Source organism: Canis lupus, chromosome 21 (genome assembly GCF_048164855.1).
Source record: "Canis lupus baileyi chromosome 21, mCanLup2.hap1, whole genome shotgun sequence".
NCBI classification, from domain to species: Eukaryota; Metazoa; Chordata; class Mammalia; order Carnivora; family Canidae; genus Canis; species Canis lupus.
In genome coordinates, this window is record NC_132858.1 from 54,446,848 (window position 1) to 54,461,080 (window position 14,233).

General features: G+C 52.5%; 1 protein-coding gene across 3 annotated transcripts in view; it reads left to right on the top strand.

The window, feature by feature from the left end:
• GRB10 (growth factor receptor bound protein 10) overlaps nucleotides 1-14,233 on the top strand; it is a 157,021-nt gene that overhangs the window by 75,734 nt on the left and 67,054 nt on the right. For 2 of the 3 annotated variants that reach the window (XM_072791706.1, XM_072791707.1), the window contains exon 4: nucleotides 1,578-1,668. The exons of the other annotated variant lie outside the window; for it this stretch is intronic. In XM_072791706.1, the coding sequence (XP_072647807.1) occupies nucleotides 1,578-1,668 (91 nt within the window). The remainder of the gene's footprint in view (nucleotides 1-1,577; nucleotides 1,669-14,233) is intronic. 3 annotated transcript variants of the gene reach the window in all.

Here is a 14,233-nt window from a genome sequence, read left to right on the forward strand (position 1 = left end):
CACGCCGCCCGCAGAGCAACCGCCTTTGTGCGTTTCTTCTTGTCTCCGGGGGGGACAGACCGAAACCTGATGGGGTCCCCTCCCCGGGGGAGGGGACAGAGGTTCATTTGAATTTTCGCTCTAGCATCTAGATTCCCGGAGTTAGCAAGTATCACATCTGTGATTAAACAGCAAAAAGAAAGAGACAGTTTTCGGGGACGGACGAGCAGTGCAGATCGCGCTTGCACGCTGGGGCTCGGATCCGTTTGCCCCAGGTTTCCCGGGGGGCGGTGTGGCTGTGGGGTAGGTGTTGGCGGGCTCACCCTTCTGGACCCTCCCCAGTGCCGCAAACCTGCCTCCCCAGCACGGCATCGAGCAGACCCACGCACATGGACACGCGGGTTGGTGTTGGCACAGCGGAGGGGGTGGGGTATCGTCCGCCCGTTTCTGTTCCCCGGCGAAGCCTCTGGACAGAGAACCACCTGCTGGGGAGCGTCCGGGTGAGAAAGCAACGAGTCAAAACCAATGAGCTTCTCTGAGTTTCTCGGGCAGCTTTGGCAGGAAGCCGCGTGGACCCTGGAGCACCCCCACCCCCAGCCGGGGATCTGATCCCAGGCCTGCCCCCTCCAGCGGGGGACAGGAAGGTGGACGTGACCCTCTGCGCCCTAGGTCCTTGTCTGTAGGGTAGGAGCCCAGCCCGGCGCTGCACGCTCTGCACGCACGTTGGCTCCTGCTGGCACACGCACGCGGGTTGTCGCACCTGCAACCGTCTGCGGTACCACGAGGCTCCTTCGCACCGTAGGGATGAGGTTGCTGCATCGGCTGCTGTCTGTACCGACACGTCGGCAGCACAGGAGATGGGCCTCGCAGGCACGGTTCTGACCCCTAACTGGCCGGCGATCCGTGCGCCCTGTAAGAATTCCAGAATCTCTTGAATCTGGAAGAGAAATTTGACCCCTTCCTACCCCAAGGTAATCCCTGCTAGTATTTTCTGAATGTGTAAATATGAAGAGGCCCAGTCTCTTTTCTCACATTTTAACCCGTCTCTCGTTGGCTTGGTTATGGCCTCATGAAGATGTTCTTTCCAGAGTCGGTAGCGACGTTGCCGTGTTAACTTACGCCTGAAATTGTTGTTCCCCTCCTGACGTCTGAACGAAGTGCCCCCGGGCCCCTCTGCTTTGCGGAGGGGCCGACCATAAAGCAGTCTCCGAGTGTTTCCTAGCAGATAACAGACCGCCCAGGGCTTGATTACCAGTAATTGTTGCAGAAAATGCACGTGCTCCCCGGAATGCTAATTATTTACATGCATTGCTTAAATCCAGCGGTTGGCAATAACTCTTTCTGGATTGCTGTTCAGGCAAAGCAGTTTAAGCCAGAAACCTAGAGTAACTTCTCTTCCGGCTCCCTTGCGAAGCAGGTGGCACCTTTTTGTGATTAACTTCCCTTTGACGGTGTATTTTAAACAAGGGCCATTTAAGCCCAAGGAGGTGAATAAATTCAAGGAGTTGAGGGAGGAGGAGGAAATGCGGGGGATGGGGACCGTGGCCCAGGGTGGCTGCTGCTTCTGACCACAGCCTTCGTGCTTCTGTCTCCCGCAGGACCAGGTGGAGCAGACGCCCCCGCCGAGTCCACGAGACCTGGCAGGACCAGGCTTCCCGGCGCCGGCCGACCGGCTCACAGGCCACCAGGGTAAGGGACGCCGGCAGCTGGAGCCGGGGCCGTGGCCCAGCACCTGTGCAGAGGCGTCGGGCCCTGCAGGCGAGGAAGTTGTTCTTGCACTCGCACCCGGAGATTCGGGCCTTGGCTCGGTTCCCCTTTCAGGGAAACACGCTCTAAAACGGGGGGTGGGGGCAGCTCGATCGTGGGATCTTCTCGTACAGGCGGCCCCTGCTTTTCGAAAGCGTGTTTCATGCAACTTGGCTTCTCCAAGAGACCTGCCGACCTGCCTTCTTCGTGCCCACCTGTATTTACTGACCCGGAGAAATCCAAAAAGGATTTCTGCTTTGGGAAAAAAAAAAAAGACTCAGCGTTGCTTTTGTGGGGAGCTGTTCTTGAGGCGGCAGGCGCCCAGCAGGACAGAGGCCCCAGCGGGCTCCCAGCCTTGTGGCGTCCGGGCCCCAGAGCTGCAAGCACCTGGGCTTCACCACCACCGCCCCCCGCCCCCTGCCCCTGCCGTGTTCTGTTCATCCGTGAGCAAGATGCGCCTTCAGGCATCGGAGAAGGCTGAGGGAGGTGGGTGTTGGCTCTCAGAACGCTCGCAGAATTTGTCCAGTGAATTAATGGTAATTGGCTCTTTCCTTTACACCCTCCCAGCTACGGTGGGGCGTCATAGGCACGCTGCACCCCCAAAAAGCGGGGGGAAACCCTGTGTTTCTGTTTAGTGGGCCCAACTTGACAGTCACGCCCCATGAGTTATCTCAGGATACAGCGTAAAGGCACCTGGACGTTACCTGGGGGGGCTCCTCGTGGGGAGGTCCTCTTGACTTCGGCATGTTTGTGTTGGCACTTAGGCTGGTTTTGTGTGTCTGTGCTCTTGGTGATTGTCTACCTTGCTGTGATTCCTTCTGTTCTCGTTCTGTAAATTTCTGGATGGGCTCATCACGGGAGAGAAAGGACGGGGATTAAAGGCAAATCACGTCTAACGGCGCACACTTTGCTCCCGGGTGGGCAGCCCGGGGAGGGATCGGGAAATACGCAACTGGCTCATGGTTTGGGTTCCCAGGGAGCTTAAGTACAATAAACTGTCAGGTTTAGGACTGGGAGGAATTAGAATAATCAGAATTTTTAAATTGCTTAATTACAAAGGGGTTGAAATTTAGCAAAAATAAAAGCTGGGAGCTTCCCGTGTGGTCAAAAAGATTTTTTTAAAAAATCTTATTTATTGATGAGAGAGAGAGAGAGAGAGAGAGGCAGAGACACAGGCAGAGGGAGAAGCAGGCTGCATGCAGGGAGCCCGACGTGGGACTCGATCCCAGGACTCTGGGGTCGCGACCTGAGCTGAAGGCAGGTGCTCCACCCCTGAGCCACCCAGGGGCCCCAAAAAGATGTTTTCTCAAGTGTTAGAAGATGTGTGAAACAGGATTTTCTGTATCAGGCATAATGTGAGGCACCGTTTTTGAAAACTTGCAACGCAAAAGAGCACCAATTAATGCTGGCTTTGAAACTTAGGAACATTTTAATTTATTGCATTCCACTGCTTACCACTGGTCTCATTTAAACTGAGATCATCTAAGTTTCGGCATTAACATTCATATGGAAATCCGCTTTGACGCTCTAATCAAAAAGTCAGAAAAAAACTACATCAGAAGAACTTTTTAAAGCCTAAAGCTTTTTTTTTAAGGTTTGAAAATCTGGAGGGTGTGCATTCACATATCCCATAGATCTGACACCGGCTTGGGCAGTGGCAGTGAGGGCTGAGCACAGACGGCGGAGCGGGCTTCAAGCAGTACAGAGCGGATTCCCTTCTTGGCTCCAGGGTTACTTGCTGAGCATCTGATGCGTCCCAGCTCCTGAAGCAGAGATGAAGGGAACGGATGGATGTGTCGCCACTCGAGGCTTTGAGCACCTTTCCGTCCAGTCCTCATTAATTCGGCACACGTAGCACGTAAAACAGTGTAAAACAGGAAAATCAGAAGGACTCAACCTGGCTGTGCCCCGGGGCAGGTGTTTTTACTGAGGGAGCAGCGCCCAGGCTATTTCCAGCGGCCTGCGGGGCCACTACCCACGGAGGGCGGTTCGGGTCGGGCGGCCGGGCGCAGCCCATGGGGGTCCAGATCGCCGGTGTCCACAGGCAGCAGAGTGGGCCTGACCAGGGCTTCGATTTTGTGTGCGTCGTGCTCAGGGAGGTGAACGAAACCACAGTGTCGCGAAGGGCAAAGCGAAGCACACTGGGAAGAAATGGCAGGAACAGGTCAGGTGGGTGTGAGAGAGTCCACGTTTTAGAAGTGAAATATATGGTTATTGGCTTTGTAAAAATGCTGGATTCAGTTTAAGGAGGATTAACGAGCCAGTGTCACCTCCCTACATCACGGAGAGAGCTGGGAAAACAGGAGCTGGCTTCCATGTGCCCAAGTGGGCACATAGACGGGGGACTTGGAAGAGAGGCTGCTGGAGATTGGCCAGAACTGAGAAGACGGTCCCCAAAGCATGCTCTGAGAACTAAAAGGAAAAGGGAAGATAATCCAAGTCTGGAGGCATCTAGCAAGATTCCAGAAAGCGAGAGGCAGAGAGAAGGTCTGCAGGGAAAACGCAGACTTCCCAGCACCCGAACGACCGCCGGGGGGCAGCCCACCCGGGCACAGTGAGTGCCAGGGGAGAGCGTGGGGTGTTGTCAGGGTGCTGCGGGGAAGTCCCCACCCGTCTGCAAGCTTACACCGCACACTGAAAGCAGAAGAAAGCCTTCCAGGCAACGATTGAGAGAATTTGCTAACTGGCAGTCTTGTCTGAAAGGTTTATTGAAAGTTGCACTTCGGAAAGATCGAGAATGTCTTGCAAGATGCAGACTATATGGGACACAGTCGTGCGCAGAGAAAGGAACGCGATGTCGTACAAATTGTTAAACTAAGGTTTGACTTGCAATAATTAGACGCTCTGAATGTGTGTCTTTTGACGCATAAAGTTGCAGGCGTGGTTGTATCATAATAAGACCCCAGTTCGGAGAAGCAGAACATACAATGATTTGAGGGTGCATTGGGAAAAAGTATCTTTAGTTACATATTTTAAAGATTATTTATTTGGGGGCGGGGGGAGAGGGAGAAGAATCTTAAAACTCCCTGCTCAGCACAGAGCCTGAGACAGGGCTCAGTCTCACCACCCAGAGATCATGACCTGAGCCGAAATCAAGTATTGGACTCTCAACCACCTGAGCCACCCGGTTAGTTACATATCTTAAAATCTTAGTTACATATTTTGCAACTTAGTTACAACTAAAATATTGGTTAATTAATTACTGAAAGAAAAAACATAGTTTCCAACCTAGCAAAAAAAGATATAAGGGAATCTATATTTAATAGAAACAACCAACATCAATAGAAAAGGAAGAAGAACAAGATGAGAAATAAAAAAAGATGTCAAGCAGAGACAAAATAAGATTGTCGTGTGATTCCAGGTGTATCTGTAACCGTATTAACAGGCTGGATTTAGTAGAAATGTACAGAACCCTGTACCCAACAGACTCTTGATTCTCTTCTGAAATCTGTGTAACTTATTAAAAAGTTGACCACATATGGGAAACTGCACTCAATTTTATTTTTTAATTTACTTTTTGCACTACATTTTAAGCCATCTGTTTCATACAAGCCCCGTTCTTTGACCCAGTGTGATTAAATCAGAAACCGACAGAAAAAGTTCAAAACAAAAACAGGTAAACGTGTGTTTGGAAACTTTTAACGCACACGCCACTTGTGGATCACGGAGGAAATCACCATGAAAGTAGCAGGCCTTTAGAATGAAAAAATGAGTGTACTGCAGGGAGAAAATTATATAAGGCTGAAAAAAAAACCGTATCCGAGCCACCATTTCTACTCTTGGAAGCAGAATGGAAATTAGGAGCATGGGGATCCCTGGGTGGCTCAGCGGTTTAGCACCTGCCTTTGACCCGGGGTGTGATCCTGGAGACCTGGGATCGAGTCCCATGTCGGGCTCCCAGCATGGAGTCTGCTTCTCCTCCGGCCTGTGTCTCTGCCTCTCTCTCTCTCTCTCTATGTCTATCATGAATGGATAAATAAAATCTTAAAAAAAAAAAAAAGAAATTAGGAGCATGACAAATGAATAACCCTAAGGAACATAGAGCACGTGGTTACAAAAACCAAGATCAGAAGTTACGAGAATGATGAGAAATGTGTGAGGTAGGTAGGAACAAAGCCGAAAGCCAGTCTTTTGTAAAATCTGCACAACTGCAGACGTCTAGCGCAGACGCCCAGGAGGAGGGGTGGGCACCCAGGAAAGCCACATGGGGAGCAGGCCAGAGAGTCCAAACAGTAACACAAGAAAACCATCGACGACTCCTTGCCTCTAACTGCGAACATGTGAGAAGAGTGGATATTGGAGCGCAGAAGCATAAAAACAGAATTGCAACACCCAGCGCTGACCAGGGTGTGCAGCCGCAGGAGCTCGCGCCCGTCGTCGGGAATGCAGGACGGCACAGCGCTTCGGAGGGCGGCGTGTCACCAAGCTTCCTCTGACCATGTGATCCCGCACCTTGGTGTTTGCTCAGAAGAGCCGAAAACATACGTCCGCACAGATGCCTGCACGGGGACGTGGAACGCTGCCTTATTCAGAATTGTCGAAAAGCTTGGAGGCAGCCACGACGCCCTTCGTTGGATGAACGGATCGATAAGCTGCTCCGTCCAGACAAGGCAACGCTCCTCTGCGCTGAGAAGAAATGAGCTCTCAAGTCTCAGAGGGCCGGGGAGGCCGGGGTAGGTATCGCTGCGTGGAAGCCAGTCGAAAACAGCGACGTGCTGTAGGAGTCCCGCTCTGTGATGTTCTAGAAGAGGAAAGACCGTGGAGACAGTACGGGGACCAGCGGTTGCCAGGGTGGCAGTGGGGAAACGTGGGAACGGGGCAGAGAGCTTTAGAGGAGTGACGGTACCGCCTACGAGGTGGTAAGGGTGGGCCCGTTGCCGTGGGTCAGACAGACGGGTTCATCTACGGTTACAAAAAGGACTGTTCCGGTGAGTGAGGTTGACCATGGGGAGGCATGTTGTAGGGGGCAGTGGGGATGCGGGCGACGGCCATAGCCTCCTCTGAATTTTGTTGTCGACCTGAAACTGCTCTCAACAGATAGTCTTAAAACAAATAAACAAACAAAAAACAAAACAAAACAAAAAAACCTGACCCCCGTTAGAAAGAAAAACAAAAAAAAAAAGAAAAACTAACCTGCAGATTACCTAAGAAAACCAAGACTAGGGCAGCCGGGGTGGCTCACTGGTTTAGCGCCGCCTTCAGCCCAGCGCATGATCCTGGGGTCCCGGGATCGAGTCCCGCGTCAGGCTCCCTGCATGGAGCCTGCTTCTCCCTCTGCCTGTGTCTCTGCCTCTCTCTCTCTCTCTGCATCTCTCATGAATAAATAAATAAAATCTTTTTTTAATATTATTTATTTATTTATTCACGAGAGACGCAGAGCATGAGAGAGAGAGAGGCAGAGATACAGGCAGAGGGAGAAGCAGGCTCCCCATAGGGAGCCTGATGTGGGACTTGATCCTGGGTCTCCAGGATCACAACCCAGGCTGAAGGCGGCGCTAAACCATGAGCCACCGGGCTGCCCCTAAATAAATAAAATCTTAAAGAAAAAAGAAAACCAAGACTGTTTCTCCTGTATAATGTGTGTGAAATACCAGGTGGCAGGACAGGATGCATAGTATAGCTCTGTAGGCAGTGCACACTGCACCCAAAAGTGTTAGGGACACAATTCAGAAGAAATAAGGAAGAGTTGAAAGAGGAAAACAAAATAAAACATAATTCCACTCTGGGCAAAATGTGAAATCTTTTTTGTTTTTTTAAAGGTTTTATTTATTCATGAGAGGCAGAGACACAGGCAGAGGGAGACGCAGGCTCCATTCAGGGAGCTGGACGCAGGACTCGATCCCAGGACCCCAGGGTCATGCCCTGAGCCGAAGGCAGATGTTCAACCACTGAGCCCCCCCGGACGTCCCCACAAAATATAAAATTTTTTTTTTTTGTATATTTTTATTGGAGTTTGATTTGCCCAAAATATAAAATCTTAATCAGGAAGTAACTCTGGTGGAATGGAGCCCGTGATCAATACCATTGCCTCAAAAATGCTTGGGGGTTTTGCGGACGAGTGTCAGCGGACCTTCAAGGAGGAAGTCAGTGCTGTCTCCCAGGAGCTGTCGGAGGGGGAGGCCAGCGCGCTCCCGCTCATCTTTTTTTTTTTTTTTTAAGATTTTATCTATTTATACATGAGAGACATAGAGAGGCAGAGACACAGGAGGAGGGAGAAGCAGGCTCCATGCCGGGAGCCCAATGCGGGACTGGATCCCGGGACCCCAGGATCGTGCCCTGGGCCAAAGGCAGGCGCCAAACCGCTGGGCCCCCCAGGGATCCCCCGCTCCCGCTCATCGTACAGTGCTCTGCAGCTTTGCACAAGACAGCACAGAAGTCCACGCGTGCACGTATTCCACATTCCCCTACAACCGGGAGGTCCGTGTAAAGCATTAGTCACGTGTAGCCATTTGCCTTAAATTAAACATTGAACAATGTCACGACTGAGTTGGGTTATTACAGTCTTGCAAGGATGTTTCCCAGTGTCAAAGGCGAGGACGGTAACACACTCGGAGACCTAGGGGGGACAGTGACCGTCTCAGCGGCGCCCGCGGGATTACACAGTTCTCCACTCATTAATACAGCGCAAAGGAGAAGAGCAGACCCTCAGCCGGTTCTCTAAGGGACTTCGGGATCTGTCAGAAGTACGCGGCATCCCTCGCGCACAGGAATAGTATTAGTCGCGTCCATGAAAACACAGAATCACACCCGAGGGCCGGCTGTGCCTGCAGGTCTTCGTGCAACGGCACATGGAGGCCGACGTGCGGACACCAAAATGGCAATGAAATCGGTGGCTGTTTGCAAACTACCCGGACAGAAAACCCACACAGACTTACAGGCTTTTATAACGAGTGAGTTCTGGGGCCCCTGGAGGCTCAGTCGGGCAAGCATGTGCTTTCTGCTCAGGTCCTGATCACGGGGTCCCGGGATCGAGTCCCACCTTGGGCTCCCTGCTCAGCAAGGCGCCCGCGTCTCCCCTGCCCTTCCGCCCACTCATGCTCGCTCGCTCTCACTCTCAAATAAATCCGTTTATATGTTTTTCTCTGTAAAAGAAAAGTAAAATGAGTGAGCTCCCCAAGCTGGCAGACACAGTGCGATCAGATCATTGTAGCAATCGGAAGCCATCAAGAGGCCTGGTGTAAAAGGAAATCCCACTGACAGTAGTAACAGAACCAGAAGGTAGCTAGGAGTAGATTCAGCAGGATGGCCTGACCTTGTAAGTTCCTGCTGAAGGACATAAAAAAAAAAAAGGCATCAACAATTAGAGCCCTATCCCACGATCACAAATCAGAGAGCGAAGATGTCGTGTATCATCAGATTTATCTCTAGATTTAATGAACGTGCAACCATGTTTTGCAGTTTGGGAACGACTTGTCACATGGCTCCTAACTTTATTTGTAAGGTTTTTACTTTTAAGTCCTCTCTACACCCAACATGGGACTCGAACCCACCACCCGGAGATCAGAAGTCACAAGCTCCACAGACTGAGCCAGCCCCGTGCCCCACATGGCTCATAACTTTAATGGGGATGAGCGATGACAACAAGGCCCCTTTAGGGGCCATCACAGTTAGGGATTCACGGACACACGGACCTAAGGACCAGCATAGACGTGCCGTGAAGAGACCCACACGTCTACAGAGAAGTCCTGGCCCAGCGCAGCGGGGTGGGCTGGATCCGCCCCCCCCCCCCCCCCTGTACTATCCTTAATCATCAATTTCAGGTCAGTTAAATCTCTGCAAGTAGAAACAGCATTTAAAAAAAAAAAAGTTCATCTAAGAAGAACAACTAGTGAGAATCTTTATGCCTTCAGCCCAGAAGTAAATCCCTCCACAACCCCTAGCGCAGTGGTAATGGGAGAGTGATGTCTGAGTACACGACGCATCGCGTCTGTGCGGGGACGTCACGCACGGAAAACACTAGTCGGGGACGCCCGGGTGGCTCAGGGGTTGAGCACCTGCCTTTGGCTCGGGGTGAGATCCTGGAGTCCCAGGATCGAGTCCCACATCGGGCTCCTTGCATGGAGCCTGCTTCTCCCTCTGCCTGTGTCTCTGCCTCTCTCTCTGGGTCTCTCATGAATGAATAAATAAAATCTTAAACAAAAAAAAAAAAAAAAAGGGAAACACTAGCCAGCATACTTGCTCCGGCCTGGGAAGGAGGGCAGCAGTGCCCTTAGGGCGCAGGTACTGTTAGTATCCTCAGTCTATTTTTAAAGCCCTATGGATAAGGGAAAGCATCAGATAGGAAAGCTGGCGAAAGGCACGCACGGGGAAGGACGCTGCTTGTGTTTGCAGCCGACATGCAGGTCACGCGGAGGACGGGACGGCGGCCGAGCTGGGGGGAGGGGGGCAGTGGGGCTCCAGGTCTAGGAACAGGACAGAAGGGCACACGTCCCTCTTTCAAGTCCAGGTGCCACCTGCTTTTGTTGCCAGGGGCATCCTCCAGCCCCAGGTGTGTACCGAGCAGGCTTGGCATGCAGCTCTGGCTGGCTGTCCCCCGCCCCGGCCGCCGTCGGGGTCAGCACACCTGCGGCCCCCCTGCTGCCCGCTCCCAGCTGCCCCTTCCCAGGTTCAGCACTCGAGTTCCTCTTAACTAGAGGCCCTGAGACCCCATGGCAATTTGACGGCGATCCAGGGCTGTTGCCCGGCCCCCTCGACGTGCACGGCACATCCGGACGCTCTGGGTACAGGCCTTCGGGTTTGCACGACGCCTCTGATATCAAGTTGGCTGGTTCTTGGCCAGGGACCTGGTGTTTGAAACAAAAGATTCACCATGACTTTCCTTGACCTGTTCTCTCTCTCTGGCAGAGAGGATTTAACGCTCTTGTTTTATTAGCTTCTTCCAGCGTAAGCAGCTTATTTTCGTGTGGCCCTTGCTGCAGATGCTTCACGCGTGCCCCGGCTGCACGCTGCAGGAAGGGATGCATTTTCCTTTGAAAGCCAGTGGTTTTATGACAGCTACAGTTGCTCTGGATGGTTTGTTTTTTGTTTTTTTTTTAAAGATGCGTGTCTATTGTGGTAAAAATATATACGACATAAAATTGGTGGTTTTACCTACTGGAAGTGCGCACGTCAGTGGCATTCATCGTAGAGTGACGCGATGACTAGCACCATCTATTTCACTCCAAACAGGAGCTCTGTGCATATTAAAGCTGTAACCCCACGCTGCCGTCTCTGTGGTCCTGCCCCTTGCAGTCACGGCACAGAAGGGGAGTCGTTAGAATGTTCTCCACGTCTGCCATCTTTGGCGGAGCAGGGTATCTCGCAGGTTCCTCGTGGACACAGTGGATCACAATCCCATTCCTTCTGTGGTTGGATACGGTTGGAAGGTGCACACGGCATGTCGGGGTCCATCTGTCAGCCTGCCCTGGGCCGCGTCCACCGGTCACGCTGTGGCAGGAGGCACAGGTGTACCGTACCTGTTGAGTCCCTGCTCTCCGGTCCTTTGAAAGGGTCTCTGCTCAGGAGTGGAGTTAATAACATGCTCATTCTGGATTTAGCTTTTTTTTTTTTTTTTTTTTTTTAAGATTTTATTTATTCATAGAGAGAGAGAGAGAGAGGCAGAGACACAGGCAGAGGGAGAAGCAGGCTCCACGCAGGGAGCCTGACGTGGGACTCAATCCCGGGTCTCCAGGATCATGCCCTGGGCTGAAGGCGGGCGCTAAACTGTGCCACCAAGGCCGCCCCGATTTAGCTTTTTCTTGACTGTATTTTGATAACATGAGATTTCAGAGGACGGAGTAGAAGTTTGGCCTTTTCTCATTTTAAACAAGGTGTTTCTGGGCCCCCCGGGGGGCTCCGTGGTGAAGCGCCTGCCTTGGGCTCACGTCATGATCCCGGGGTCCTGGGATGGAGCCCCACATCGGGCTCCCTGCTCAGCAGGGGGGTCTGCTGCTCCCTCTGCCTCTGCCCCTCCTCCCTGCTTGTGTTCTCTCGCTTGCTCGCTCACTCTGTCTCTTAAATAAATATTTAAAAGAAACTATAACGCTGTTTCTGACGGCTCTTCCTGCCTGCCGCTGAAGCTGGGTTGTGTGGCCCTTCCCTCCCCAGGGCCCAGCTGAACAGAGATGCCCCAAGGAGCTGAGACAGGTTTCTAGTCCATGCATGAAGGTGCCTGGCGTTGTCTGCAGCCTATTTCAGGACCACGGGCCGTTTGGAGACAGGGATGTGTGAGCATCACAGGGAGGCCTCCAAGATGAATTGCCAAGATTGTGCACGGGGCCCCGAGTCCTACATCCGGGGACCCGGGAGCTCCTGTGGAGACACCAGACGCCAGCCCTTGGCCCTGGAATTGTTGGCTGCCCGCCGGTCCTGGCCTCCCACACCCCTGTCCGACCCGACCCGCGCCTGCTGTCTTCTGGCCGCAGCTTCTTTCTTGGTCCTCCGCAAGCGGCAGGCATGGGTGGTTGGCGTGCGGTTTCACTGTGCAGAGCCACGCCTGGCGAGATGTGCAGCGGGGTGATTCAGAGCTCCTCGGGTCTCGTTGGACCATCCGTTTGCCAAGTGGAGGAGACAGAAGGAGAAAAGGATGCCGGTCGGGAGGTGAAGTAGATCAAGAAAGATTGTTTGGTTTCGTGTCTTGCCCGACAGGGAGCCTTGGCAAGTGTCACCGATGTTGGGGGTGGCCAGGCTCGGGGCCAGATAGTTCCTGGCTCCCTGTTCTTCCAGCGGCGCCTGTGACCGTGGGCAAGTTAGGAGCCACGTTGTGGTGCAGATTCTTCAACAGCAAATACCAGGCTCACATAATTACTATGAAAAGCGCTAATAGGACCATGATAGCGTGGAGTCCCGTGCTAAAACCTCCCATACGTCTTCTGTGTTTTCCCTGAGTCATTAGAGCTGCAGATTGGGAAACTGAGCCAGAGACGCTTGGTCATTCGCCCAGACGTGACCGAGAGGTCACTTGGTGGTAAATTGGAATCAAAGCCAAGTCCATGCACAGCTTTGCATTTGGAGGTGATTTAGGGGAAGCTGATGTCACACGCCTGTTCGTATAGGTGTTAGGTGTACGCACTGCTTTATGGGCCTGAGGTCATGTGTTTCTGGAGCAGGAGAATCATGTCTTACTTGTCCTGAAGGTGCCGTTTACAGGGTGTCAGGGGGGACGACAAAGGATGGAATCAGAAGTCAGCTGAGACGACCGTGTGGCCCCAGCTTGTGTCCTGGGGCCTTGGACGTCCTCTTACCTACCCTTCATCTTTTACTGTATCATCCATGTGACTGTCGACGTTTTACCTGCTTTGCCCACACGGGCACGTAGGAGTACCTTTTATTTTCTTAGAATCGTTCCTTCACAGGGAAACAGCACTGCCTCTGAAAGTCCTTTTTCTGCTGCGTGTGAAGAATCCTGAATTGTCACCAATATTGGCCTCTGCTTGGATATGGAAGCCAACGTCGGTTATAATTTTGATTTCTTGGGGGATCCCTGGGTGGCTCAGTGGTTTAGCACCTGCCTTTGGCCCAGGGCGTGACCCCGGGGTCCTGGGATCGAGTCCTGCGTCAGGCTCCCTGCATGGAGCCTGCTTCTCTCTCTGCCTGGGTCTCTGCCTCTCTCTCTTTCTCTATGTCTATCATGAATAAATAAATTTAAAAAAATTTTAAAAAATAATTTTGATTTCTTTCCCCCTCTGGCCATGCCTAGACACCTTTCTTTAGGGCTGAGATGCCAAAAAGCGGGGGAAGGAAAGCCATCGGTAATCGTTCTCCCACAGAGCGACGTGTGCTGGCCCCTTGGACTATGAAATGCATTGAGGCCACGTCTGGTTGTTGCGTTTGCCCCCGTGATTAATGCTGCTTCTGCGATATCCATTCAAATGACGGTATTACGGACCTTCAGAAAGGCAGGCCGGCACTTACAGCTGTCCTCTGTTTCTTACCTGTTGTTTTTTTTTTTTTTTTTTTTTTTTTGATTTTATTTATTTATTCATGACAGACACACAGAGAGAGGCAGAGACACAGGCAGAGGGAGAAGCAGGCTCCATGCAGGGACACTGATGCGGGACTTGATCCCGGGACCCTAGGGTCACAATCCTGAGCCAAAGGCAGATGCTCAACCACCGAGCCACTCGGGCGCCCCTGTTTCTTACCTGTTTAGGTGACCTCCCTGTTACATAAACAGGTTCTTAACCTGTGAGCCAGAGAACCCACCCGACCGTGCTGCGCGGTGGGCCCTGTAGTTACCCCATATTTACAGGGGAGGACCCTGAGGCCCGGGGTCAGAGGGCCGCCCAGATCCCCCCGGAGGAGTGGCAAAGCCGAGCTGGCCCCGTGCTGCTCTGCCTCTGGGCGAGCCTCCGCCCTCCACGGCCCGCTCCTGCCCTCCCGTCCTTCTGACTCCTCAGTTTTCAGTGGGTTGGAATGAGATTCAAGAGGTAGGGACTGAATTTTCCTTGTCCGCAGAAGTAGCCAAATAGGGAGCCCTGAGCCGCCGCCCTCTCCTGGCCGCACGCTTGCTCCACGCTCCGTGCTTGGA